This window comes from Cajanus cajan, chromosome 11 (assembly GCF_000230855.2).
Source record: "Cajanus cajan strain Asha chromosome 11, NIPB_CcT2T_4, whole genome shotgun sequence".
Classification (NCBI taxonomy): Eukaryota; Viridiplantae; Streptophyta; class Magnoliopsida; order Fabales; family Fabaceae; genus Cajanus; species Cajanus cajan.
This window is the reverse complement of record NC_138527.1, coordinates 40,131,162-40,156,636: the sequence shown is the minus strand read 5'-3', so window position 1 is coordinate 40,156,636 and position 25,475 is coordinate 40,131,162. Positions and strand designations below refer to the sequence as shown.

The 25,475-nt window shown below is 33.8% G+C and overlaps 3 protein-coding genes across 3 annotated transcripts; 1 reads left to right on the top strand and 2 right to left on the bottom strand.

Annotated features, from left to right (window-relative positions):
- Window positions 1–6,616: 6,616 nt before the first annotated feature.
- LOC145953543 (uncharacterized) lies at window positions 6,617–13,684 on the bottom strand. Its single transcript, XM_083067519.1, has 7 exons — window positions 13,477–13,684; window positions 13,074–13,411; window positions 12,485–12,886; window positions 10,309–12,357; window positions 10,052–10,114; window positions 9,923–9,977; window positions 6,617–7,533 (listed from the first exon to the last, which is right to left on the bottom strand). The coding sequence occupies exons 1-7, from the start codon at window positions 13,682–13,684 to the stop codon at window positions 6,617–6,619; spliced, it is 4,032 nt and encodes a 1,343-aa protein (XP_082923645.1).
- Window positions 13,685–20,569: 6,885 nt separating this feature from the next.
- Window positions 20,570–21,622, bottom strand: LOC109811114 (protein NONRESPONDING TO OXYLIPINS 2, mitochondrial). The gene is made up of 3 exons (XM_020374756.3): window positions 21,246–21,622; window positions 21,043–21,161; window positions 20,570–20,845 (listed from the first exon to the last, which is right to left on the bottom strand). Exons 1-3 carry the CDS (start codon window positions 21,605–21,607, stop codon window positions 20,838–20,840), a joined length of 489 nt encoding a protein of 162 aa, XP_020230345.2. The 5' UTR covers window positions 21,608–21,622; the 3' UTR covers window positions 20,570–20,837.
- A 1,769-nt stretch (window positions 21,623–23,391) lies between these two features.
- On the top strand, window positions 23,392–25,208 carry CYP81G1 (cytochrome P450, family 81, subfamily G, polypeptide 1). The gene is made up of 2 exons (XM_020374753.3): window positions 23,392–24,305; window positions 24,409–25,208. Exons 1-2 carry the CDS (start codon window positions 23,433–23,435, stop codon window positions 25,012–25,014), a joined length of 1,479 nt encoding a protein of 492 aa, XP_020230342.1. The 5' UTR covers window positions 23,392–23,432; the 3' UTR covers window positions 25,015–25,208.
- The last annotated feature ends 267 nt before the right edge of the window (window positions 25,209–25,475 follow it).

The following is a 25,475-nucleotide window of genomic DNA, read 5'->3' as shown; positions in this document are numbered from 1 at the left end:
AAATATATCTTTCAATTGAAGGTTGGAGGCAAATTTTTTAACGTATAGAGATCACTAAGATGAGTTATCTTTTCCTACAATATCTTCTATATATATATATATGAATAAGTAATTGAATTTTTATCGATATAATGTAATTATTGTGTGTGTTTGAGTTGAACAATTTTTTTTTATCCATCATAATTACATAACAGAATTTTAATTTATAATTTTGTGTATAATATTTTAATTACTTGTCATTAGGTTGACATTGATGTCTTTTTCCCCCCTTTTATACTCTTGTAATACTTATTTTATTGGTTAGTACTTTAATTTGATAAGTTTATTTTATTTTTAAAATATAATAGGTAAAATTAAACTAATAGTATGTCAATGTGCCCTAGTTTTAATAAAAGAACAGCATAGTTTTGCAATATTTAAAAGTTACGTTTAGCATTCAAAATATTTTTTTTTGTGGAAAAAATTTTAAGTGAAGGAAAAAATGTTTCAATTTAAGAAAAAAAAATCTGAAAGCAAAGAACACATAAAAAAACTTATAATTATCTTATTTCACTTGATCAACCTCTTGAAGTTATTAAATATATCTAGTAACTGGATTGATATTAATTAATCTTGACTTGGTTAGACATTTAAATTATAAAGTTCTGGGGGAAAAAATGAAAAAATATTTGAATAATATCAACGTTGTTTCTAAATTTAAAATTACTAAAACAAAGAGAGCTTTTAAGTAGTGGATTGAGTTATATATCATGGATCGGATTTGGATCATTCACACACAAAATTGTAGTTTTGAAGTTTTGATTTGCTCGTACATGGCTTCACATGTGAAATTATGAGGTAATAAATACAAGTATATGTACCAAGCGGACAAGAAAAAAAAAAAAAAAAAGAACGTGTTTGAATTGCATTAGGGACTTAGGGTCGTAAATGAAAGCATTGTGTAACGTGAAAATATTCTTTTTATAGTAAAAATTGTATTTACTTAAATACACAATTTGTTATTAATCGGAGAAGATTAATTACTCCAAGAGTAAATCAAAGACTGGTTATTGATTGGAGAAGTTCGATTACCCAAATATACAAGTAGGTTTCGTATAATTTTATAGGGAGATTAGTTAGACTTAAAAATATTTAATATTTTGTATAATATATAAGATACGTATCTATTTTATTAATTAAAATTTATAATAAATATTTTAAAAATATATCAATAATATTATAGTTAAAATTTATAATAAATAAATATTTATAAACATAAAACTTATTTTTAAAATTATAATTAACAGTTTATATTGTAATATAAAATTATTTTAAAATTTTAAAAATAATGATAAAAATGGTATATAAAAATTCTTAAAAACACTTTTATTTAATAAAAAGGAAAATCCTTAAAACAGTCTCGTCAACCAATAACACTTCAAAATACTATTAGGATATTAAGTGATGTTGTACTTAAATTGTATTAACTTATAAGACGACTCTCTCACATGATAAATACATTTCTGTTGGGTTCAACTCTCATTTTGTGTGTTCAAGCATTCAGAATGCTGACATTTGTTAAATTTCATTAATTAGTTAATAATAATTTACGTGAATGTGGCTACTGAATCTCTTTCTTCTTCTTCTTCTTCTTCTTTTTTTTCGTTCGATGGAAATTAATCCCGACCATTTTAATATGTCTTCTGTACACTTAATGCTCCTCTTCTTTCAAGAAAAAAAAAACGTATGTGGAAGAAAAACCATGGTAATTGCAAATACCATTATTACTCAATGTATTAATTTCCTATTATTGTAGGAAGCAAAAGGAAAAGAAAAATCAACAATATGCAACACTATATATATATGTTCTGAGCATATGATTCATCGTTATTCGTTGCAATAACAAATATCCATGTCATTATCATTAGTTTTTGAGAAAGAATAAAAACAAATTAAGGTCACTTTCAAGAAAGAATTAAAATTGTGATTGCCCTTGGTTTTATAAAAAAATCCATAAGAAATTCCGTGAAGAATCAAATCCATGTGCTTAGTTCGGGCCAGCAAAACATAGCGTAAATCTAATAAAAGATTGGAGCTAGAGAGAATTGTCGAGGATATAATGACTTTGAAAAGTAAGCTGCGTGAAGCATGTGCCTCTATCTCTAACTTTTTTCTTTGTCATTTTGTATAGAATCATTTCTGTATTTTTTTGTGTTGGAGCTACCCGCACTTATTTCCAAACTCGTCTAAACTGCAATCACTTTTACTGCTTCAAAATCATCACCCACCCATGTTTTTATATTCCAGTTAATCAAATCATTCACCCTCTCTTTACTTTACACTCAAATTATTTTCTCCTCACGGCATATTTTCACCTTAAATTTATTATTATAATTAATTCAAATGCGTATTTTATTTACGTTCAATAATTTTAAAATAGTTTCATTAAAATTATTAATTTCACCCTAGTAAAGATTCTACATTATAATAGTAATATAAATGAGAAATAATTCTCTCTTTATAAATCAATTTTGTAAGAATAATTTAAATTTTGTACCTATTTTCTTAAGATAATATCAGCACATATCAAAACTTACATAGTAAAGGTATGTTAGAGATCTCATATTATTTAAAAATAAAGTATAATAATATGCATAAGTGAAAAATAATTTTAAAAAAATAAGTTAATTTCTAATTTAAAACAACCACAGTACGTAAAATTAAAATCATATACACATAATCTTAAGTTTTAAAATCTATTATCTTGTAATTTTTAATTTTTATATATACACACACGCTTCACATGCAGCACAATGCACACTCTAAGGAAACAGGCTCGTTGCCCGTGATCGTGAGGTTTAACTAACCCCATCTATATTATTGAAAGAAAAAAGTATTGCTTAATATCTGTGTTATGGCATCTAAAATTTGAATAATTCTAATTTACCACAATTAAATAGAGAGGCCCGAGAAGTGAAATTTATTAATACATGTTAACAACAAAAAATTGTCTATTCTATTTCTTCTTCTATTTTTAAGCATTTCTATTTTCGAATATAATTCCCTCTATATTGAATGCTTCACTTTGACTTTGATTTTATGTAACGACGCTAGCTGAATTTGTAAAACAATTTTTTACTTAAAAAAATAAGTTATTATTATGAAATAGAAAATTTGAAATTTATAATTATTTCTTTAACAATTTTTTTTAAGTTGATTTAGTATATATAAAAAAAAAATTATCGTATCTAAATAAAACTAAACACCTTAAAGTTACTTATCAATTAGTTTATTTAAATAAATTTTTATTTTAATTAAAATCAATTATTAAAATAATCTAATTTTCACAAATTTTGTAAACAGTCTTAGAGTAAATATATATAGTTGCTAGAGGTCGTAGAGAAGGTACTAAGAAAATTTAAAATCCAAATTTGCTCAGTTTAAGAGTTGGAATTTGTTTAGTAATCAAGACAAGGACTCATTCGTAAAACATAAAATAAACAAATAAACAACTCAATTCATAAAACCCAATTTCAAGAAACATGAAATCGTCATCAAAATCAACCTCATCATCTGCCATCTTAACAACCAACAATCTCTTCCCATTCTTTACAACACACCATTTAACCGTAAAATTAAAAAAATTCAGCAACTAAAAGGCTCGAAAAAAAGAAACATTGATCTCATGACAAAAAAAAATAAAATTACACGTTAGAATAAGCATCCATCATAGTTCATTAGATCTGCAGTATCGCTATCTGATATACAAACATCCTTCCTTTCATCAAGAAAATATACAAATCATGATAAACCAAGCATCAGTAGCTAAAAAAAGAGAATCAAGAGAAAAATAGAATAGAATAAAATAAAATAGGTAAAAAGTAATTTAAAGGAATACAATAGAGTTTATGTAACCAATAAGAATAGCTAATTAATTTTCCAAAATGGACGTAATTAATCTATAACTAACTTTTTATATCTCTACTAAATATTACATACGGCTTAAATATGTTTTAGTCTCTCAAATTTAGGATAAATTTATTTTTGATATTTCAAATTTAAAATTATTATTTTTAGTCCATGTAATTTTAAAAAATTTTATTTTAATCTTTATATTCAAATTTTGTTAAAAAATTTATCAAATATTATTACATAAAATCTACCTATTGATATCCTTATTAGTGAAAATATTATATTAAATTTAGTTAATATTACATAACCATCTTAATTAGTCACTTTTAAATATGTTATTAATGGTTCGAGGAACTAAAATAAAATTTTTAAAAATTACAAAGACTAAAAATAAAAAATTTTAAACTTGAAAAACTAAAAACAACAATTTTAAACTTAAAAAATTAAAAAAAATTTATTTTAAATTTAAAAGAGTAAAAACGTATTTAAGTCTATTATATATTTATAAAATCCAGGTAATTAAGAGTTTCTTTATCCATTAAAATACGAAAGTCACTTCACAAATTATTGGCATGTAGGTTAGGGATGAATAATGTTAACCTATAATTTAATGCGGCGCCTAATTTGTCCCTATTAATTTTCTATCCAATAATTGTCATTTTTTGTCGAAAACAATGAAAAGGAATATAAGACATGGATATACAGAAAACACGTCCTATATGGGGGATATAATGTAATTGTCTCTTTCAGTTAAATTAAGTATAACTTTTTAATTTACTTTTATAATGTAATAAATCTAATACTAAATTATACTTATAGTATTTTATTTCATTTTTTATATTTATTTTTATCATTTATTTATTAATATATATATATATATATATTTTTTATATTTGAATCAATTTATTCTTTTAAAATTTATAGACATATTTTTTAATTAATTTTTTATTGTTTCAAGATGTAAAATTTGAAACATTAGATTTACCTTTATAAAAATTATAAAATTGAATTGACTTTTGATTTCAAAAGAGTTATAATAATGAAAATCATGTGAAAAATATATCTCACAAACAATAAAAAAAATAATATAAAATTAGATTTTTAAATTTTTTAATAGCTTTTAGATTTTTTTTATGTATTTTTATCATGTTTAGGATACTTTTTAGTTTAAATTGCATTTATGTTTAATAGTTTTCATGCAATTGAATATAATAAGATGAATTTTAAATTTCTAATCAGTTAAAAAATAATTTAAAATTATATTTTAAGAATGAAAACAATCATTATTTTAAAATAATTAAGTTGATTAAAAAATAAAATAAATATTTTAGAAGATAAAAGATTAAAATAAATTTAAAAAATAAAATAAAAGAGAAAAATATAATTTAAGCTAAATTTAAAAAGGTGGCACTTTCGAAATCTTAGGTGATTGGACACGCGCTTATCCGGAATCACAGTTTAATAAAATAATTATAAAATTAATGATGAGGAGCCGTCGAAAATTAAAAACTTTATAGTATATGCTTATCCCAGTATCGTGGCAACAAAAAGAAAATGAAAATGAGAAAAAAGGCACTGTAGCAGAAAGAGAGATTGGAAAACAATTCCTTCTAGGGAATCTAAATAAGGAATCTGGAATCCAACAAGGGCAAATAAATTTTGAGCTCATATAAGTATATATATTCCATTCTCTTATAATTTATTGTATTTTGTTTTTCTTTATATTATCCATCACATCATATATGTATAATATTCATCACGTTCATTCTCAATCTTTTCTTTCTTCTCTTTATCTCTCTTCTCCTTTCACTCCACCACAAAATAAAAATTGCCTATACCTAAGCCCATGCTGAAATTCTAAAGCTGGTTCAGTAGGTTGGGAGCTATTTACTTACTTTGTGACTATGGCCCAACGAGATGAAATGATACATGCACTAGAAAAAAATTCAAGCAGATAAATGAGATGAAGTTATTTAAATAATTGTATTATCTATTTAGAAAGTCCTACATGAGTTTTCACTAGTATTGATACAAATTTTATTCTTTTTTTTAATAAAATAAACAGGTGTCTACTTTTTCAGATGTAATTGTTTAAACTATTTTAAAAAATATTTTTCTTTTTAAAATTTTAAACCTATTATGTGATTTAGCGACAAGAACCCGAAAAGGCAAAGAAGTTTGGCGAAACAGATACTGAAATCAGCATGGAGGCGAGATGCAGCACCATACTGTTGGGTACCAGAGGGAAAATAAAAACTGTAACAGCGAAAGCACACACAACAAGAGAAACAAATTAAAGAAACAAACTCAAAAATTAACGTGGTTCGGCACTTCTTGCCTACATCCACAAACAAATTTTACTAGCAATTTTTACAAGGACAAAATTGCAAAACCTCTCACACAAGTTTTCTGGAAAAACTTGAAAACCCTCTCATGACACACAACTACCCAAGTTCCCAATACACTCAAAGGAACCTATGTTGTTGTGGTGAGTAAACACAAACCCTCACCCTTTATTTATAGTAGTACTCTACCACTACCCTTCTTCAAACTACCCAATGTGGGACTTTGGAATGTACCCACACACTTTGGCACAACACAAACTACTCAATGTGGGACTTTGGAGGATACCCACACACTTTGGCACAACACAAACTACTCAATGTGGGACTTTGGAGGATACCCACACACTTTGGGCACAACATTCCTCCCTTCATCCAAAGTCTCACATTAATCCATCATCATAACAGGCCACACTTACAGAAGGAGTACTCTTCTTCTTCTCCTTCATACATTTCAAGTCCTCCTTGAATTCTGGACATTTGAATTGAATGTGACCAAACTCTCCACAGTAATGACACTGAATATTACTCATATCTTTCGGCTGGAATCTTCTACCATGTTGATCACCATACTTCTTTCCTCGCTCGCCTTTAGCTAGCAGTATCTGACTGTCTCCAGAGGATTTATCACCACCCATCATTTGTTGATTCTCCTTCAACGCCCTTATCACCTCATCTAGTAGCAATGTACTCTTCCCAGCTAGCAATGATTGCACTAGTGATTTATAAGATTTGGGTAGAGAAGCCAATATCAACAATGCTTGCTCTTCATCTTTGATAGTCTCCCCTGCATTCATCAGTCTAGATACCAGTTCATTAAACTTATTAATGTGATCAAACACATTACCTTCATCTTCCATCTTCAGCGAGTACAGATCCATTTTCATCATCAATCGATTGGTCAACGTCGTCGATGCAAACTTGCCTTCCAACAAATTCCACAACTTCCTTGGAGAGGTTTCTTTCAACACAGTCACTTTGATTTGTGGAGCTAGTGCCAATCGAATTGTGCTCACTGCCTTTTTCTGGATTGTACTCCATTCTGAATCTTTCATCTCACATGGCTTTTCTTCTTCTAAGGCACAATCAAGACCCTGCTGTACTAAATAGTCCTGGATTGTGCATTGCCATAAGGAGAAGTCTATCCTCCCATCAAACAAAGGAACATCTAACTTCATCGTAGTCATAGCACCGTTCTGCTCTGGCCCACGTACTGCTTCTTTTCCTCCCTGGTACTTTGCTTCTCTTCCTCCCTTGAGCAAAACCTCAATTCTTTTTTGATGTGGAAGATCAGACAATGCTGCAACCACAGAGCATACTAAGAATTAAGAATTCCCCAGAGACCTACCATCGAGCCGGTCTCCCGATCAGACCATCAGCTTTGATACCACTGTTGGGTACCAGAGGGAAAATAAAAACTGTAACAGCGAAAGCACACACAACAAGAGAAACAAATTAAAGAAACAAACTCAAAAATTAACGTGGTTCGGCACTTCTTGCCTACATCCACAAACAAATTTTACTAGCAATTTTTACAAGGACAAAATTGCAAAACCTCTCACACAAGTTTTCTGGAAAAACTTGAAAACCCTCTCATGACACACAACTACCCAAGTTCCCAATACACTCAAAGGAACCTATGTTGTTGTGGTGAGTAAACACAAACCCTCACCCTTTATTTATAGTAGTACTCTACCACTACCCTTCTTCAAACTACCCAATGTGGGACTTTGGAATGTACCCACACACTTTGGCACAACACAAACTACTCAATGTGGGACTTTGGAGGATACCCACACACTTTGGCACAACACAAACTACTCAATGTGGGACTTTGGAGGATACCCACACACTTTGGGCACAACACATACAGACTTCTCGTATGTTTGTATCAGTGTCAAAACTTGATTTTTCATGTTTAATTGGAAGGAAAAAATAATAATTTTTTCATAAATTGATAATTAGACGTGAAAAGATAAGAACTCACGTTTAAAAATTGAAACTAAACACGCACTTCACTTTCTTGACTTCATCTTAAGGAATCATTAGCACCGTCCCTAAAACGATCATATAAATAAGTTGTAATATTTGCTTTTGTTTGTCTTTACGTTCCATAACATGTTAAAATGATTATTTGAAGAAAATTTCCCTTTAAAGTAAACAAGCAAAAATAAATTCCTTATTAAATTTTAATGGGTTAAAGTACAACATATTTTTTTTAAAAAAGTAAATATAACTTTATCGGCTTTGGTGAAAAATTTACTTTTAAAATATAATCAGCTGTCCTTTAGCACTTTGGTTTAATCTGAAAACAGTTTTGTGAATAATTCTTTTCTGAGAAAAATTAAATGAGTATTTTTTTGAAAAGTGGGGAAATCATTACTACTTCTCGACGGTACTCCAAAGAGGAGTTAGGGAATTCGTGAGAATTTCAATTAAGTGATGCCAACAAGTCAAAAAGCCCTAAATCTTCCATCCTGTTTGATTTCCATTTTGTAAAGTTCATGATTTGTGGAAAAGTTTATTGTTTAAAGACTTTTGTTCGAACCATGTTTCTAAGATTCCAAACGAAAAAAATTAGCATGCTGTTCCAATTTTATCAAACTTCAAGATTCAAAACTGTCGGCTAACCTAAGAAGTTATCAGGACTAACTACAAGCCAACATGTGCAAGCAACTATTACGAGTTCTGAATTGGTCATGGTCGTATGGAATCTCCTATGTGGGCTAGGGTTGAAATCTGTCGGTTTGATTTTGACAATTGACACTTAAGAATAGAAACAAGAGAAGAAAAAAAACAACAACAAGGAATATAGGGCATCCTCTTCATGTATTCAATGTCAACATATTCCCTACTATCATTCCTTTTAAAACCAAATCATTCATTAAACCGATGAGAACAGATTCACACTTTGTATAAAAAAAATTTACACATTTTAGTAACTGTAATTATATCAATAATTAAATATGTAATTTTAATATTATATAATATAATACATAATAAACTAGGAAAGTCATAAGAAATTAAATCATGATGTGTTTATTAAAAAAAAAAAAGCTAAATATTAACAATCCGTGAGTTGAACCCCACAGGTGAACCTTCGTAACCGGACATTTAACCATTTTTCGTCTAGGAAAAAGTTTTTTGATATAATAAAAATAAAAATAAAAATTGTTCAAACTTGTTTTGGGTAGGTTACCCACCAATTTAGTGATTAGCCAGTTCTTCGCTCTTCAGAGTTAAATGGACCAAACACCTACACAGTTCACTGATTTTGAAGTTAATTTAACTGGCTCGTTTTATTTAATGCTCAAAATTATCATGTTTTTAAATGGTTATGGATGAATCTGACTAAGGATATGTTACTAAGATGCTAATAAAGTGTGGCCCACTCTTCAATAAAAATGCCTCACCAACTGAAGTCCATCAGATATGCAATGGGCTCAATATGGCATTAAAGTGCAAATAAAATGTTGGCCCATCGATTGAAATCCTTCATCTACACTTAGGACTGATCACCGTTGAGTTTAGCATAAAAACTACACCATTTTTTTTTTTTTTGAACAGCTAAGAAAAATTTCATTGAAAAGGTACCAGTGGTACCAAAAAGATAAACAGAAAAGTGTACATATAGAACCAAACATCAGTTCCGTGAATAGAAAAAAATAAAAAAGAAGTAACCCCTTCACAATCCTTTACTACTGCTCTATTATAAACCCCACTCCCATCGTAGCTGTCTTCCACCTACACTAACACATCAAGCCCCTAATCTACATAAGCATAGACCAGGATTGCTGCACCATTGTGAAAAAGTATACCGGAAAGTCTTTGTGAAGGATGACAACCACCTCCAACTGTGAACCAGAATCTCTTTCACCAGACTATCAAAACAGAAGCTGTTATCATTGAACCTGCATAGGTTCCTTGTCCTCCACACTGTCCAAGTAGTGACCAGCCACACGGTACGCCAATATTTAACTTGTACATTTTGGTAAATCGGTCCAGGAATGAAGTTGAAATGCTCCAAAATGCACCTAGGGAGTGGAGTAGGACAATTAATCCAAGACAGACATACCTTCCATACTTTGTCAACCACCGAGCAGGTGCAGAACAAATGATAATCAGTTTCAATATCTTGCTTACAAAATACACATAGTGCATCATTATCTGATATGGTAATACTCCTGCTAGCCAGATTATCCACCGTCGGGAGGCCCCTACTCATCATTCTCCAAGCAAAAATTTTAACTTTTGGTGGTGCCGGGATGGACCAAATAATGTTAGGTGCACCATTATTGGATCCTACCACAACTTCAGAGGTGATGGCACTATATGCAGACCTGACTGTATAAGTTCCAGACGGTTCACCCAACCACCACCATGAGTCAACCTGCTCCGCCCTAGGACTACACTCCAGAAGTTGTTGCATTAATTGCTGCTCCAACTGTATCTCCCATTCGAACCTTTCCCTTCTCCATTGCAGCTGCCATACCCAACTACTGTCTGTCCAAGAGCCCATATCCTGAATAAAATGATTTTGTTGTTCAGAAATAGTGAATAGCCTCGGAAAAACACTTGCTAGACAGATTGGGCCTGTCCAATTATCTAGCCAAAATCTAGCTCTTGCTCCTGATCCAATTCTCCACTTAATCTTCCTTTCAAACCAATTGTCTTGTTCTAGTCCACCACATACCATAAGTAGATCCCTCCACCATATGGAATCTCTTCGGGAACTACTTTGAGCACAAAGATTTGTCCCACCACCATATCTCGAATATAATACTCTGGCCCATAGAGAATCGTTTTGGTGAAAAAGAGACCACCTCCACTTGGCTAACAAAGCCATATTAAACCTGGTAATATTTTTGACTCCTAATCCCCCCATCTTCTTTGGCAAAGTCACCCTATCCCAGCTTATCCAGCAAATTTTACGTTGATCTTCCTTACAACCCCATAAAAAGTTTCTTTGTAGACTAACGATTTCTTTGCTGACACTAGCCGGCATTCTGAAGAAAGAGAGAAATAATAGTGGTAGCGAGGTTAATACTGAATTCAATAAGCACGCTCTACCAGCCATTGATAGGACCTTGCCTTTCCATGCGGACAACTTTTTCTGAATTTTGATAACAATGGGCCTCCACGTCTCTTTCTTTCTTGGATTTGCGCCAATGGGAATCCCGAGGTATGTAAAAGGAAAGGATAGAAGTGTACAATTCAATAAGTGAGCATAACCTTCCGCCAATCCAGAATCAATTCCCATGGCTCCAAACTTGCTCTTACAAAAGTTGACTTTCAAACCCGAAACCATCTCGAAGCATCTCATCATGCTTTTAGTTGCCATTACATTCTGTAAGTTTGCCTCACCAATAAACATGGTATCATCAGCGTATTGGATCATACTGATAGGAACCTGTTGAGATCCAACCTTCACACCACAAAAACTATTTTGACTCACAGCTTCCCTCATCAGTCCCGTTAACCCTTCCGCTACCACTGTGAAAAGGAACGGGGACAGTGGATCACCTTGTCTAAGCCCCCTTTTGGGACCGAATTCCTCTGAAGGGCTTCCGTTCACAAGCACAGACACTCTGGATGACATGAGGCATTCACTGATCCAACTAACCCATAGGTTATTGAAACCAAGACGTCTTAGCATATACAGAAGATAGGTCCAACACACAGAATCATACGCCTTTTCGTAATCCACCTTAAAAAATAGGGTCGGCTTATTCAATCTCTTAGCCTCGTCCACAACTTCGTTTACAACCAATGCGCTGTGAAGGATATTCCTACCCCCAATAAAGGCACTTTGCCTCTCGTCAATAACACTAGGCAAGACACGCTTCAATCTATTTGCAAGCACCTTGGACAAGATCTTGTACATACAACCTACCAGAGAAATAGGCCTGTAATCACTAAGACACCGAGGATCATCTCTCTTAGGAATTAGAGTGATGAATGCCGAATTTGTTCCCCTAGGTAATCTTCCCTTGTTATGGAATTCTCTCATAAAGCGACAAATATCCCCACCCAAAGTACCCCAAAATTCTTTTATGAATCTAAAATTGAAACCGTCTCGGCCAGGGCACTTTGAGCTACCACATTCCCATACTGCAGACCGAATCTCCACTTCAGTGAAAGGAGCAATAAGCAATTCATTTTGTTATGAGGTTAAGACCTTGAATCGTACACCATCCAACGCAGGTCTAGGTTGAGGCTGTTCTTGGAATCTTTGTTGAAAAGTCTTTTACATGGGCTTTGACCACCTTGGGTTCATCTGACCACACCCCATTTATGTATAGTCCCTTCAGTTCATTCTTTCTTCTTCTCCAGTTGATCATTAAGTGAAAAAACTTTGTGTTCATGTCTCCCTCTTTTAGCCAACAGACCCTAGATTTTTGGGCTAGAATCGATTCGTTTCTAATAGCCACCTCCCAGAACTGATTTTGAAGTTCAACTCGATTCGACCATTCAGCTTCAGTCAGACTTGATTCCTCTTCCTTCTTATCCAGCCTACTTAGCATATTCACAATCCTTTTTTGTGACGACATCGGATCCTGAAACTTGTTATAATTCCATTCTCTTAACTTTCCTTTGAGAATTTTAAACTTCTCTTTCAATACATAAGCCCCCCAACCATGAATGGACATCTCCTGCCATGTATCAACAACAAATTTCTTGAAAGAGGGGTCATGAAACTAGTGATCAAGTGAACGGAAAGGTTTCGGTCCCCAATCCGAGTTTGAAACTTGAAGTTTAATCGGGCAATGGTCCGAAATGCACCTGTCCATGATCATTTGCGTACTACCCCGGCCATGCTAGCAACCATTCCCTAGACACCATAATTCTGTCTAGTCTACTCCTCACTGTACAGTTCGGCTTGTACCATGAAAACCTCCTCCCTACAATCGGTAGATCCTCCACTTCCATATTCTCAATGAACTCATTAAAGGGACGCATATCTGACTGACTACACCTTATCCCTGACGTACTCACTCTCTCTTCTTCACACCTTATACTATTAAAGTCTCCAACCACACACCAAAGGTTAACTGAACTAAGTCTTCTTTTGACCGTTATCTCATCCCAAACACCCATTCGTGCAACTCTTTGACACGGCGCGTAGACATTGACAATAATCAACCTTAGCCCATTTTCCTTCCACACCCCTTCCAAGCCTAGATAAGATACACCTTCAAATTGCTGACTTACGTGAAATTTGTCTACTTTCCAAATACATAACAGTCCACCAGCAGCATTAATCGCTGGCACAGCTCTCCACTCACATTGTCCGTCACCCCATAGTTTTTTGCACAATCTTTCAGTAATTTCTTCCTTTTTGTTTCTTGTAGACACACAATCTGAGCATCTTCTTCTACTATCATTTTCCTAATAACCCTCCACTTAACCTTGCCCCCTAATCCCCTGACATTAAAAGATATTAGCTTCATGGATTACCATCTAGATTCCCCCTCATAGTTTGATTTATTAGTTCTTGTCTCTCTTTTTGATCTCTAACCTCTAAATCCATCAATGTTTTGATAATCTGTTCTTCCTCGCCATTGAACGAGATACCAATTTGTTTCCCAATCTCCCAAATCCTTTTGGCCTCCACAACATCGTTCTTCATCCAAAATAGCCTATTGCAATTGTTTATACCCCCATCAGAAATAGAATTACAAAGTGAAGATACTGCATACCTCACTTTGCTCCTTGCCGCTTTCATGTTGCGATGATGGTCCTTGGATCGTGCTTCATTGTGTGGGCGAATCTCCTCCTCCTTCCGCACCTCTACACTCTCCTTCTGTGTTTTGTTCAGTACACTGTGTGATGTTGAGAGATTAGATTTTGACTCGCCCATAAGTGATGTTTCCACTTGTGTTTTCACAGTCTGGCTGGCTCCAATATGATTATTCGCCGCAACGCATGCCTCTGGTTGACTTGTTTTCTCAGCATTATCAAGGCTGCCATTACAAATATCCTGATTATTGACGGCCAAATTACTGTGCAACTTAGAGAGATTCACGTGCTTGATGTTGCCCTGAACCTGTTGTGGGCCCCTACTCAATTGGTGTGTCACGACCCCAGTCCTTCCTACACCGTTTTCATCACCCATGGTTGGCAACAGGCCTGAGGGTATATGTTCGTTAAGCCCATCTACTAGTAACTCTTGCCTCACCCTCCCACCCGCTGTCACGTGTCTCAAACTTGATTCTCCACTCTCAAATGTTGATGGGCCACGAGGGAACAGCCCGTTGAGCACTTCTTCACGCAACTCCCAACCCCCAGTAGGCCCACACCCCGTCTTTAACTCAAATTCCACACCTTGTCCCTTATTTTCATGTTTCCCGTGTGTTTGAATATTTTGCATATGACTTAGACCCTGCCCTGATGTGTTGTGCTGCCATTCATCGGATATTATCATCTGACGCCCTTCTTTTTGTTTATTTCCGTCCTTTTTGTTTTTGTCATCATATTCACCTTTATCCATTATTTTCGTTGAAAAGTTCCCAACCATTTCTGGTGGCATGTGGTCCATACCATTGTTTTCCATAAATGGTAAACCCTTCACCGCACCATTAATGCTATTTCTGTCCCCACTCGCATCCCTTTCATGCCAACTTTTCTGCTCTTTTTCGTGAGACCGCTGGTTAACAACTGGTGGATCAAAATTCAAATTCTTGGGTTCTTCGTCCCCCCAATCGTCTTCCTGCTCCTTCACCGGCGAATCGTCATCCTCGCTTACACTCTCATCTAAGCTTTCTGATGACGAAGAGATAATGTTTACCTCCCTTTCACTTCCATTCGATGACATGAATGAACCTTGTTTGCACCACATCCAGCATTTGCATTGACTAGCTACACTGGCATTTTCTTCATGAATGCGAACCTTGGTGACCATATCATTGATCTTCACCGTGAGATGGGTATCCACTAAGTTGAAGGAGGATGTTTTAATTAACAGCCTTGCAACATCCAACCTAGAGAAGGTTGTTGTCTCGTCATCCACCGAAACTAAGGTACCCACCATCGCAATCACTTTCGAGAAGCACTCGTGACTCCATGCATGGATAGGGACACCACTACATCTCACCCACGCCAACCTATTGCCGGGAATGAGCTTGGAATCCCACTTTTGAATACAGTGGAAGAAAGACCAAACATCATGTTGTTCATTCAAGACCTCCTCATCCACCCCTGAAATCAGGACCATATCATCTCCCATGTACCGCGCTTTTGCTTGTGCTCTTCCACAAAGGATCCTAGCATCTTGTATTTTATCAAATAAGGTTAGATCTTTCAGCCGTCCCACCCAGCAATCCTTGAGCCACTCTGAGTTCACATATTCAGCCACTGTGATAGCTATGCCATTCCACTGTTCGGAGTTAGACCTGTGTTTGACTCTCCAAGCTTGAGATGTTTTACCTGTATCACTTCCTCGTAAAACTTGAGCGTAAGATTTCCTCATACCAGCTCCGTCTGCTAGCGGTCTCCCGCTCAATCCCCAGTTCACGCTCTTAGCTGAATGCCCCATCGCAACCTTATTTAAAGTCCTCCCCTTATCCATTACTGCATTGTTACTATGGACCAAAACCGGGCCACTCCTTGGGAACTTGGGTAGGTTGACAAACAACTTTTGGCTTCCGATACGAATATTATCCAGTTCCCCTTCTAATCTCTTCACGTTGTTTACATCCAGAAATCTTACAAACCCAAACCTGTTCCCCCATCTATTCCTTTTCCTAACCACAACGACTTCCCAGACCCTTCCCCACCTTTGAAAAATCTTTCGCAAATCAAGTTCATTGTACTCTTCCGGGAAGTTCTGGAAATAAAAGGTTGTGCACCTCCCACTGACTACGTTCTTGCCTAGCCTAGGTATTCGTTTCATGACACACCACTGCTCATAAAAACTACACCATACTAAATTGTTGATGTTGAACCTATTGTATTTTGCAAGAACGAAACTAGATAGACTATTTGTTGTGTAGGTTATTCCCCTAAATATAGGAGGAAATGTGCCCTTCGATTGATGGGGGATTTTAAGTTTGAAATACTACCTAGTTTTAAGGGAAGTTTGGTTCTAATGTTGTCTTTTTTATTTTTTATTTTTGGGTTAGATTCATTCCTGTATCTAAATAATAGTCATATGCATATATTTGATATTCCACAAACATTGCAATTTTGTTGAGATCAGTGATGGTCAAAACTCTATGAAGAGGATCGTCGCTGCTCTTCCTTTGGCCACCTGAACCTCCCTTAGTGGAGTAACGGTTTCGAAAACCAAGTTAGAGTATGAGTTACGAAGCAAACCCAAGACATTCTATACATCCCTAGTATGCACCAAACAAACGCAGAAGGAATTGGTCTAAACAAGTATTACAGAGTTGGTCTTTTCTAATTTATTTAGCTTATGCTTTACTGATCTAAACATGTATTATGTAATGCTTAATGTTTAGAGCTTATAATTTATTGAATAACTATATGCATATTTACTCTTAAAATTTGTTGTTATCATGCAAAATTAAGTTAATTATTATGTCTAATTCAACTGGCTTAAAATGTTAATTATTGTAAGATGAATAACTTTTGATTTTAATCTCTATAATTTTTTATTTTTTGATTTCTAATATTTCTAAAATTTGAAAACATTGTTTTTTGACACATGAAAATAAATAAATTTTGATTTTGATCCATATAAAAAAGTTTTCTTTTAATTTTCATCATTCTAATATTTAAAGTTCCTGTTTTTTATTTTAATTTCTAATAAGCATTTTAATATATATATATATATATATATATATATATATATATATATATATATATTAACACTTATTTTAAAATTTTATATAAAAAAATTAGAAGTGACACATGCAATTAAAATGTCATGGACAATGATAGATACTACTTGAGATGGTCACATAACCTTTTAGTAAATACATAATTTAAAAAAAATTACATAATAATATATATTAAAATAATAGTTTTAAATTTTAGAAAGGTAAAAAAACAGAATTTTTTTATAGTGAATAAAATCAAAATATGTTTATTTTACAGAAATTAAAACAATATTTAAATTTGTTTAATTTATTAAAGATGTTTCTGCAAATGCTTAGCCCAATTCAAAAATAATTCAGTAATTAATTTCATTCTAATAAATTAGAGAGTAGTCACATCTTTTAATTGATTAGAATCATATAATAAGCTTTTTTTTAAAAGAAATATTAAATGTAAATAATTGAGATGTAATAAATTCTATCCACAATATTTAATACGTTAGTATAATTAATTAGGATGAAATTTTAAATTATATTACTTAATATACCCATAGAAATTAAGAAAATGAACATAATTTGATCGTAAGGTTATGAGTCTAATTAGTAGGACTTTAACCAACAAGCAAAGTTTATGTAACTATGAATTAAGACATGATTTGCAATGGTGAAACATGACATTATAAATGATGAGCACGCGTATTTTAACTTTATAATTTCTCAACTTACGAATATTTCTGATATTAAAAATATGATCTTCTCAAAATAAGGGGGACAACTATACAGTTTAGGGAGAGAGTTCGTCTTCATTAGTGTTGGTTTGATGTTAATTTTGCTAAAAGGAAGGACGAAGCTCCAAGTATAAACGGAATCAACACTTTAGAAGCTATTGATCTTTATGAAAAGTGAGAGCAATCTACTCGTCTCTATGTTAAGTTCACAAGAATCAACATGATAATGTTCGCGGTCCTTTAAAAGCCATTCATGAGTAATTTGCTACATTGACAAGTTCTTAGCCAACACCTTTATAATGCAAATTCATCCATGAATCCCACTACAACTTTATAATATAAATTCATCCATGAATCTCACTACACCTTTGTAATGCAAATTCATCCGTGAATCTCACTGCAAAAAGAGGAATGCGCGATCACATCATGAGCATAAGGGACCTAGTGGCTCAATTATACGCATTGGAGATTACCATGTCTGGGTCTTTTAAAATACATTCAATACGAAATGTCTTCGATCACAATACCTTTACTCACATACGTTGTTCGTTGTCATTATAATCTTACCAGATTCAAATGAAAGCTTTAACTGCAACTTCCCCCAAAAGTGCCACAAAAATTAAATTAACTCTGGTGATGGGCACAACGCTAAAAGTTAATGTCTTCCCAGATATAAGCTTCAAAAATACACGCAGGCAGGGATGCTTTTAACACCTACATTGTTGTGGGGGGGGTGGGGAAGAACAGGTTTATCTAGGTGATACTAGGACTACTCCGACTCTAAGAATGGGTAAAGTTCTTTTATTGCACACATCTATGAAGACATTGGCTTTGAGTGATGTGCTTTATGAAGACATTGGCTTTGAGTGATGTGCTTCATGTGCCCTCCATTAGAGTTAATTTAATTTCTATAGAACTTGTGGAGAAAGATAGGGTTAAAGTGTTATTTGAATATGATAAGATTGTAATGACAAAGAACAACGTATTTGTGGGTAAAAGGTATTGTGATCAAGGACCTTTTGTATTGAATGTTTCCTAAACAGTTAATGAATTTGCTCTTTAGTTGCTTATATGGTGCATATTGCCTAAGCAAAGCGCACAAAATGTAGTGTACCAGAAAAGACTCTGAAATAGTAATCTCCAAGGCATTCAATTGAGTCACTATATCCCTTATGTGCATGATGTGATCATGCACTCCTCTTATCCCAGCAAGCTTCACAGATGAAAACTACATTATAAAAACTACATTACAAGGGTGGTAGCAAGCTACTTGTCAAATGTAGTAAATTTTTCGTCAATAGTTTTCGAAAGATCCCTACATTATCATGTTAATTAACAAAACCTTAGATACTAGTAGAAATGTTGATCTTTATGAACATCATAAAGAGACAATGAGACATCTCCCATTTTTCATAAAGATCAACATCTAGAGTTCATTAAAGATGTTGTGACCACTCTCTAATTTATTAAAATTATATTAATTAGGAATAAAGAGCTAAGCATTTGCATAGACAAATAATGCAAATAAATTGAATAACAATTCATACATATTATCTAACTTAATTTTGTATGTACAATAACTACAAATTTATACATTTTTAACAAAATAAATACAATTCACAACCTATAATACTGAAAATTGACTATAGAACAATGGTTAGATCCTAATCCTATACAGGCATCAAATGAACCTAGGCTTGACTTCGTCCTAAGCCAATTTATCCTCTATATTTTCCTTTAAACTAAAACTAAAAGCATTTATTACCCTAGACACCAGCAATTCAAAGTTTCAAACTCCTACACACAAGGTTACATAACAAATCTAATAACCCGTACTTCGCATTGTCCATGGAATCCCAAACTAGATCCTTCCCGATGAGTGGTGCTTGCCTTCTGATTTCCAATTTGCTTAACTTTGCAACCACTACTTCATTTATCAGCAATGGTATCAGATTGAAGGTGAGAAATAGATTTAGGATTTTAATTAGTGAACAATTGCAGTGTTTGTGGTTTGTGTTAAAAGAATCAGGAATAATGTCTGCACCAAATTATTGAGAACCGGTTATAAGAGAAGCATTGCAAATCGGTTCTTTGTTTAAAAGGTTCGTATTTATAGCTCTCATTGTGGTGAAGTTTACAGTGCAATTCAGTTCACCATAATTTTTCAACAGCTCTAGACTTGTGATACATGCTGGTGCACTGCTCTCTAATGTAGTGGGTACAAAAAAAACAAAAGCATGGTAACAAGCTTGCTTAGAAATACATGGAAAGCTTATCTGAAGCTACATCAAATGCTGTTGTTACATACCTTAGCTACGACTTATTTCCCGTGACATGTGCATTATCAATATCGCTAGTATTCAATCACCCCAATCATCTTCAATAAAAGACAAGAACAATTTGACAGTATGTCAACTAAGTTGAGAGAGCACCGCTAAGGCGCTAACATAAGGAGGAGTAGCCTAAACCAAAAATGTCTCTACCAACCTATGTAATCATTTAAGAGACAGCATTCAAATTACCCAAAATCAACAGAAACCAAACTTCTTCGTAATAACTCAACGCAAAAATTGAAATTTGATATTAGTCCTATCATCCAAGCAAGGAATTGCAGAAGAGGAGGGAAAACAGTAGTAGTTGAATATGCATTGCACTAACTCTGCTTGGTTATAGTATAGGTGCCGCCTCCACTATCCATCCATACAAAAACATGGAATGGACATGGAAGTAAGTAACGGCCTGATAATATTAAGCAGCAACACTGATTCAACTAACGTCACAAAACTTCATATTTTTACGCCAGAACAAAAGAAAACCATTTCAACACTACTTGAATCTTGAACACTGTTGTTATTATAATCTGATAATCTAATATGGTACAAAGCATAACAATGTCGATGCCGTTCAACTAGCCTGAAGTTTCTAATAGAAGAACAGATATACTAATTTGTTATTTATAAAAATCATAAAAAATACTTAAAGTATTTCTCAAATTCACTATCCAAACCTCCAACAGGCTTCCTGCTTCAAAGCATTAGCCACCATTTTTACGCCCAGGCACACGTATAATCACAACTAGTGTCGATTGCAAAGCCTATTCAAGTACCTGTTGAATACACAAACACAGTTATGTACATACAAAATGAAAATATGTAAACTAAAAATGAGTAACACATTCCCGTAGTTGGCCAAAGAATTTCGCAAATCAACACATAACCTTAATGACTAGACAGATGAACAACGCATTACACAGAAATCATGACACAACAAAATAAGAAATGCGATCTCGGAAGGAACAAATACCCTGGGACAACTCGCAGCAAGCGCGCGATTCGACGGAAATGTGAGAAGTGAGACGAGCGGCGGCGTCGGCGCTGTGGAGAGGCATCAGCGACTGCGCACACCCGAGAAATCCCAAACTCCTAGTAAAATAAACTCAGAATTGAGAAAAGATGAATAGTTATGAAAACATAGGTGAGAAAGGGAATAAAGACGAGTTACCTTACCTGGGGACTGTAACGAGGGGGCGGCGAGGGTGGAGAAGATGAGAGCGTAGGGAAGGAGAAGAAGGACGGTGGAGGCCAGAAATGGAGGAACGAGTTGGTGTGGCTCTTGCGGCGGAGAGCAACGACCGAGAGAGAGATCCACATCGCCACGCCATTTCTTTGCTTCTGCTCTCTGCGGAGTACGGATAATTGGAACCCGCAATTAGGGGTTTAGGTAGCTGTGGGCCTGTGGCCACGAAGCTAAACCCTACTGTTGTCGACAGAGCACTCAGCCCACATTGGACTGGACCATGGCCCAAATGCCTTGTGCAGCACTGTAGCCTAATCCACTCAGGACGCAAAGAAACAGAATTTAATAACATGTCATTAACATCCCTTTACCAAAACAGCATTTCATGTGATTGGGTCCATTGGGATACTAATTTGTGTAATTTTATCCTTAGAAAAATATTTTTTAATAAAATTAATAATTTCTTTTTTTAAATGTATTTGTCTAAAAATTTATATCAAATTTTATTTTTTTAATAACTTTTTAAATAATATAAATTTAATTATTCAATCATTGAATCATATGATATTATAATTTATAGTAAAGATAATATATATTAAATCTCTCATTATTTAAATTTTTTAGATATAATATCTAAAAATAAATATATACACATATTTAATATCATATTATGCATTCAAATAATATATTGTGATGACATGATAAATAAATTTTAAAAAATTACACAAAAATTAATACATATAATTTTAAATGTGATATTATATAATTTAATGATTAAATTAATTAAATGTATAATATAAAGAATTATTAAAAATATAAAATTTAATATAAATTTTTAGATTATATTTTACATAATTTATATTATATCTAGAATTATTGAAATATGTCACAGTTTGTGAGCCAATCCAACCCATCACGAACTTGAGTAAAGTTAAATTTAAAAAAAAAAATCAAATTTTAATATTGTTAAAAATTCAATTCCACCTATTAAAAACTTGTCTCACTCAGGTTGAATCCGTGGTGAACTAGATTGATTCATGATCTCCCTCAGAAAAAATATATATATGAAAACCTACAACTCGCTTATGTAAAAAAAAATAAATTAAAAACTCACAACCCGTAAACAAAAAAATTAAAAACTCATAACCCATTAATTCATTTAGCCGAATGTCATACTAGGTGGTTGTTTATTAGATTAGAGACTTATTTTCATGGAAGAAAAAGAAAAAGAAATTAAAAAGATAGTATGATTAAATATAAGAAAAAAATATTTTAAAAAAAATAAATTTGACTGAATAAATATTTAAAAAATAATTTAAAACAAAATAGATATTAAAAAAAAAATATGATTAGACATTAAAAAATATATACATATTTTATTTTTTAAAAATTAAATGAGTTAATTACAAATTTATAAACTCATTTTTTAGTAATTCCCTAAAAAGTAAAATAAATTGAGTTGACCACTTGTTAACGAATTCAGTCACGGTGGATTTAGCCGGATGGCTTTGACAGGTCTAACATGTGAGTAGCCCTCAAGTCTTCTAGATCGTATTCAATGTTGACAAGTATGTGTTCTAAATACGGATGCTATTGGGCCTCACGGACGGCAGTACCTCCCATCATCCATCCCATTTAATTTCAGTCTTCATCAAATTTTTATACATTTACCACTATTTATAAGTATTCATAAATAAAATAAAAAGTATATTTATATTTATATTAAAAAATAATTTTGTAAAATATATTTATACTAAATAAATAATTAAAATACATATATTTAGTATAAAAGTAAATTTAACAATTATTTTATGTTTAATTAAATGTATTTTTAATATTTTAAAAATGTGAATATTTATAAGAATGAATATTTTATAATTTATTTTATTATTATTAAATAAATATTTATTTATAACAAAACTTATCTCTGATTATTTTGGTGTAAAAGTATTTGACACTAAAAGCAAAGTTGAAACTTAAAACTTAAAAGTCTAGAAGAGCACATGATTTCATTATGACGTAGTCACGTACGTCAAATGATAGGAGGGAATTATTTTGACGTTCAAAGTTAGAGTCAAAGATGAACTAGTATTTATACCTTTCAAAGTAGAACACATATATATACACGTGTATTTATTAATAAATCCAATCCAACGACTCATCGAGAATTACTAAAAATGGAAGACATCCTTAACAACATCGTTTACGCTCTCATATTTCTTGTCACTCTAAAACTTTTGTTTTTCAGAAAGAGAGTGAAAAACCCACCACCAAGTCCACCGTCTCTTCCACTGATCGGCAACCTCCACCAGTTGAAACCACCAATCCACCGCACCCTGCACTCCATCTCGCAGAAACGTGGCCCCATTTTCTCTCTCCGATTCGGGTCCCAACCCGTCCTCGTGGTTTCATCCGCTTCCGCCGCCGAAGAATGCTTCACCAAAAACGACATCGTTTTCGCGGACCGTTTCCGCTCCGCCTTGACCAAGCACCTCGGCTTCAACCACACGATCATCACAGCGTCGTCGTACGGCGACCACTGGCGCAACTTGCGGCGCATAAGCTCCCTGGAGATTCTCTCGAACCACCGCCTCAACTCCTTTTTGGGAATCCGAAGGGACGAGACGGCGAAGTTGCTTCGGAAGCTCTCTCATGAGGAGTTCACTAGGGTGGAGCTGAGGCCCATGTTTGCGGAGCTAACGTTCAACATTATCATGAGAATGGTGTGTGGGAAACGCTACTACGGCGAGGAACACGATGGGACCAGCGCCGAGGAGGCTAAGAAGTTTAGAACGTTGATGAGCGAATTATCGCAGTTCGGGTTGGGGTCCAACCTTGCAGACTTTGTGCCAGTTTTGAGTTTCTTCTGTTTTAGTCGTCACAGAAAGTTGGCAGAGGCTGGTGAGAAGCTAGACGCGTTCTTCCAGGGTCTCATCGATGAACAACGGAATAAGAAGGAAAGTTCAAATACCATGATTGGCCATTTGCTTTCCTCGCAGGAGTCACAACCTGAGTACTACACTGACCAAATTATCAAAGGCCTTATCATGGTATGACAGGTTTAAATTAATTAAGGTTTACTTTACCATGTTATGTACCTTCACCTATTTCATGAATGAAAAAATTATTTTTTTTTTATTTTGGGTTTGGCAGGCGTTATATGTTGCTGGAACAGAGACTTCTGCTGTAGCATTAGAGTGGGCCATGGCCAATTTGTTGAACCATCCAGAAGTGTTGGAGAAAGCAAGGATTGAAATAGACACTGAAGTTGGACAAGAGCGTTTAATAGAAGAAGCGGATGTTGCCAAATTACCATATCTTCATAACATAATCTCCGAGACTCTGCGATTGCATCCACCAGTGCCTATGTTGCTTCCTCATTATTCTTCCCAAGACTGCACCGTCGGAGGATATGACGTGCCACGGAACACCTTGTTAATGGTGAATGCGTGGGCCATTCACAGGGACCCGGAGCTGTGGGCTGACCCCACAAGCTTTAAGCCCGAGAGGTTTGAGAATGGCCCAGTTGACGCCCACAAGCTGATCCCTTTTGGGCTGGGGCGAAGGGCGTGTCCTGGTGCAGCCATGGCCCAAAGAACTTTGGGCTTGACTTTAGGGTCGTTGATTCAATGCTTTGAGTGGAAGAGGATTGGGGAGGAAGAAGTTGACTTGAGCGAAGGATGGGGAACTATAGTGCACAAGACCATTCCATTGGAGGCCCAATGCAAAGCTCGTCCAATCATCAGCAAGATTTTCTGATTTTTTTTTCTTCTCAATTGTCACGTTCAAATGATTACGTTGAATTAGCCTTGTGTTAGGAATTAGGACAGTTTAATTATTTTTATATAGTTATATTTATATTTCAGAAACTTTCAAAAATAAAAATTAGTGTGTACTATGTTTGAATATTTTTTTATGGATAATAAATTATGTAATGTAAATTAGTTAGTTAATCTCTCGTTGGCTTTGATGTAACTAATGGCTTTGACCCACTTCAAGAATTTAACTAATCTCAACGAATTCATTTCTACTAAACATATTAATTATAGCACTTGGTTATGGTATGCGTTATCCAAACATGATCATTTTAAATTCTCAATGAATTAAATTTAGAAAACATGTCGACTAGTCTAATCAACTAATACGATGCTAAAATACTTTTATAATCAACAATTTTATACTTGAATAAAATCATTTCGTTGATAAATTTCGAGTTTTTT

Coding starts and splice junctions, on each gene's coding strand:
- LOC145953543 (XM_083067519.1), bottom strand. CDS start 13,684: ATGAAGCTAATATCTTTTAATGTCAGGGGATTAGGGGGCAAGGTTAAG. Junction 12,358..12,484: donor CCAAGGTGGTCAAAGCCCAT/GTAAAAGACTTT, acceptor ACTGAAGTGGAG/ATTCGGTCTGCAGTATGGGA. Junction 9,978..10,051: donor TCCTTCACAAAGACTTTCCG/GTATACTTTTTC, acceptor GTGTTAGTGTAG/GTGGAAGACAGCTACGATGG.
- LOC109811114 (XM_020374756.3), bottom strand. CDS start 21,607: ATGTTATTAAATTCTGTTTCTTTGCGTCCTGAGTGGATTAGGCTACAG. Junction 21,162..21,245: donor CCCCTCGTTACAGTCCCCAG/GTAAGGTAACTC, acceptor TTATTTTACTAG/GAGTTTGGGATTTCTCGGGT.
- CYP81G1 (XM_020374753.3), top strand. CDS start 23,433: ATGGAAGACATCCTTAACAACATCGTTTACGCTCTCATATTTCTTGTC. Junction 24,306..24,408: donor TTATCAAAGGCCTTATCATG/GTATGACAGGTT, acceptor TGGGTTTGGCAG/GCGTTATATGTTGCTGGAAC.